At 41.3% G+C, this 2,647-nt stretch overlaps 1 protein-coding gene across 1 annotated transcript; it reads left to right on the plus strand.

The window, feature by feature from the left end:
- The first annotated feature begins 1,221 nt into the window (after positions 1-1,221).
- On the plus strand, positions 1,222-2,372 carry LOC120991088 (vomeronasal type-2 receptor 26-like). Its single transcript, XM_040419978.1, has 2 exons — positions 1,222-1,228; positions 1,495-2,372. Exons 1-2 carry the CDS (start codon positions 1,222-1,224, stop codon positions 2,370-2,372), a joined length of 885 nt encoding a protein of 294 aa, XP_040275912.1.
- Positions 2,373-2,647: the final 275 nt, after the last annotated feature.

Genomic DNA, 2,647 nt, shown 5'->3' on the forward strand with positions numbered 1-2,647 from the left:
CTAGACTTTACCTTCACAGTCCCTGACACTAGAATAGAAGCTTGATTGTGACTGTACACTGCCCCTAAGATTGTTTTCTTGCAGACAATGCACATACCCATCCAACCTCTTCTCAGCCCAACACAGAATGGCGTTCTGCTCGTTCTGCAAGGGCACCCCCTTGCCTGCTGCAGTACTGATTGACTGTCAATCTGTGAGCCAATTAGGGCAACCCCACCTGCACACTTTCTCTTAGGCCTCTTTCACACGGGCGAGTGTTCCGCGCGGATGCGATGCGTGAGTTGAACGCATTGCACCCGCATTGAATCCTGACCCATTCATTTCTTTGGAGCTGTGCACGCAAGCGGTGATTTTCACGCATCACTTGTGCGTTGCGTGAAAATTGCAGCATGCTCCTCTTTGTGTGTTTTTCAAGTAACGCAGGCCCCATAGAAATGAATGGGGTTGCGTGAAAATCGCAAGCATCTGCAAGCAAGTGCGGATGCAGTGCGATTTTCATGCACGGTTGCTAGGAGACGATCGGGATGAAGACCCGATCATTATTATTTTCCCTTATAACATGGTTATAAGAGAAAATAATAGCATTCTGAATACAGAATGCATAGTACAATAGCTCTGGAGGGGTTAAAAAAAAACAAACAAATAATAAAACTCACCTGAATCCACTTGCTCGCGCAGCCCGGCTTCTCTTCTGTCTTCTTTTTTGCTGTGTGCAGGAAAAGGACCTGTGGTTACGTCACTCCGGTCATCACATGGTCCGTCACATGATCTTTTACCATGGTGATGGATCAGCGTGACGTCACCACAGGTCCTTTTCCTGCACACAGCAAAAAAGAAGACAGAAGAGAAGCCGGGCTGCGCGAGCAAGTGGATTAAGGTGAGTTTAATTTTTATTTTTATTTTTTAACCCCTCCAGCGCTATTGTACTATTCAGAATGCTATTATTTCCCCTTATAACCATGTTATAAGGGAAAAAAATATAATCTAAAGAACACCGATCCCAAGCCCGAACTTCTGTGAAGAAGTTCGGGTTTGGGTACCAAACATGCCGATTTTTCTCACGCGAGTGCAAAACGCATTACAATGTTTTACACTCGCGCTGAAAAATTGTGCATGTTCCTGCAACGCACCCGCACCTTTTCCTGCAATGCCCGTGTGGAAGAGGCCTTAGGGTTATGTGAAAATCCTTCTTCTTCCTCCCTAATGCATTTTCCCGCTGACATGTGCAGTAAAATGGTGATGCTCCAAAATTAGCCAGAAAAGCTTTGGTATTGACTGCCAAACAACATTTTGGAAAGTTCAAAATGAACCCGGCTCATTACAGACTGGCTCGCTCATCTTTAATAGATAGTATATAATCAGTGAGAGAACACCTTGACAAAGTTTTGCAGTAAAACAAATTTATATTAAACTTTTAACTATATTAAAAAAAATCTCCAATTATGGAAGGATGAAGAGATGCTTCTTTTTCATTTGTGTTTTACTTTTTCATAGACACTGAAAATTGCCAGAGATGTCCTGATCACGAATGGCCAAATGAGTCTAAAAACAAATGTGTCATCAGGAATCATGAGTTTTTCTCCTATGAGACTGATGTTCTTGCTTTAGTCTTTTCCATCATCTCCACATTACTCTCTCTTATAACTTTCTTTATAATTGGAATATTCTCTTTATTCCAGAAATCTCCCATTGTCAGAGCCAATAACCAGAACCTCAGCTTCATTCTACTGACCTCTCTCATGTTCAGCTTACTCTGTGTGTTTCTATTCATCGGTCGTCCAGTGGATATAACCTGCATGCTACGACAAATTTGCTTTGGGATCTTCTTTACAGTTGCTGTGTCTTCTGTCCTGGCCAAGACCATCATAGTCTGCATAGCATTCAAGGCCACCAGACCTGACAGCTCCTGGAGAAAGTGTGTGGGAGTTAGGCTTCCTTATTCTGTAGTGTTGGTCTGTTCATCTATTCAGGTTCTGAATGCAGTTATCTGGTTGTCAGTTTCTGCTCCATATCAAGAACTAAACCTGGATTATCCTGGGAAGATCATCCTCCAATGTAATGAAGGTTCCATCTTGGCTTTTTACCTCATGTTGGGTTATATGGGGCTTCTGGCGGCTTTAAGTTTTGTTCTGGCTTTTATGGTGAGGACATTACCTGACATCTATAATGAAGCCAAGTTCATCACCTTCAGCATGCTGGTGTTCTGCAGTGTCTGGATCTGCGCCATCCCAGCCTATCTGAGCAGTACAGGAAAGCACATGGTCATCGTAGAGATATTTGCTATATTGTCCTCAGGAGGTGGAATATTGAGCTGCATGTTTTTACCTAAATGTTATAATATCCTGATAAAACCTGAAGTGAGCAGTAAATGACAATTTTTAGAGAAATGTCCTCAATACAAATAAATGAATATATAAATAAATAAAACAACGGTTTATATTAGATAAATGGTTAATTGCATGACCATTAAATACACGAATGCATTGTATCTTATTCATTCTTTTGATAAATGTACCATATTCTTCAGACTATAAAAGACTATAAAACACCTCGGGTTTATGAAAAATAAGACGGGATGTCCAGCTTCCAAAAAAAGACCTTGTTCTTTATTCCAAAAATGACACAGGATAAAAACAATCCAACACGG

This window comes from Bufo bufo, chromosome 2 (genome assembly GCF_905171765.1).
Source record: "Bufo bufo chromosome 2, aBufBuf1.1, whole genome shotgun sequence".
NCBI lineage: Eukaryota > Metazoa > Chordata > Amphibia > Anura > Bufonidae > Bufo > Bufo bufo.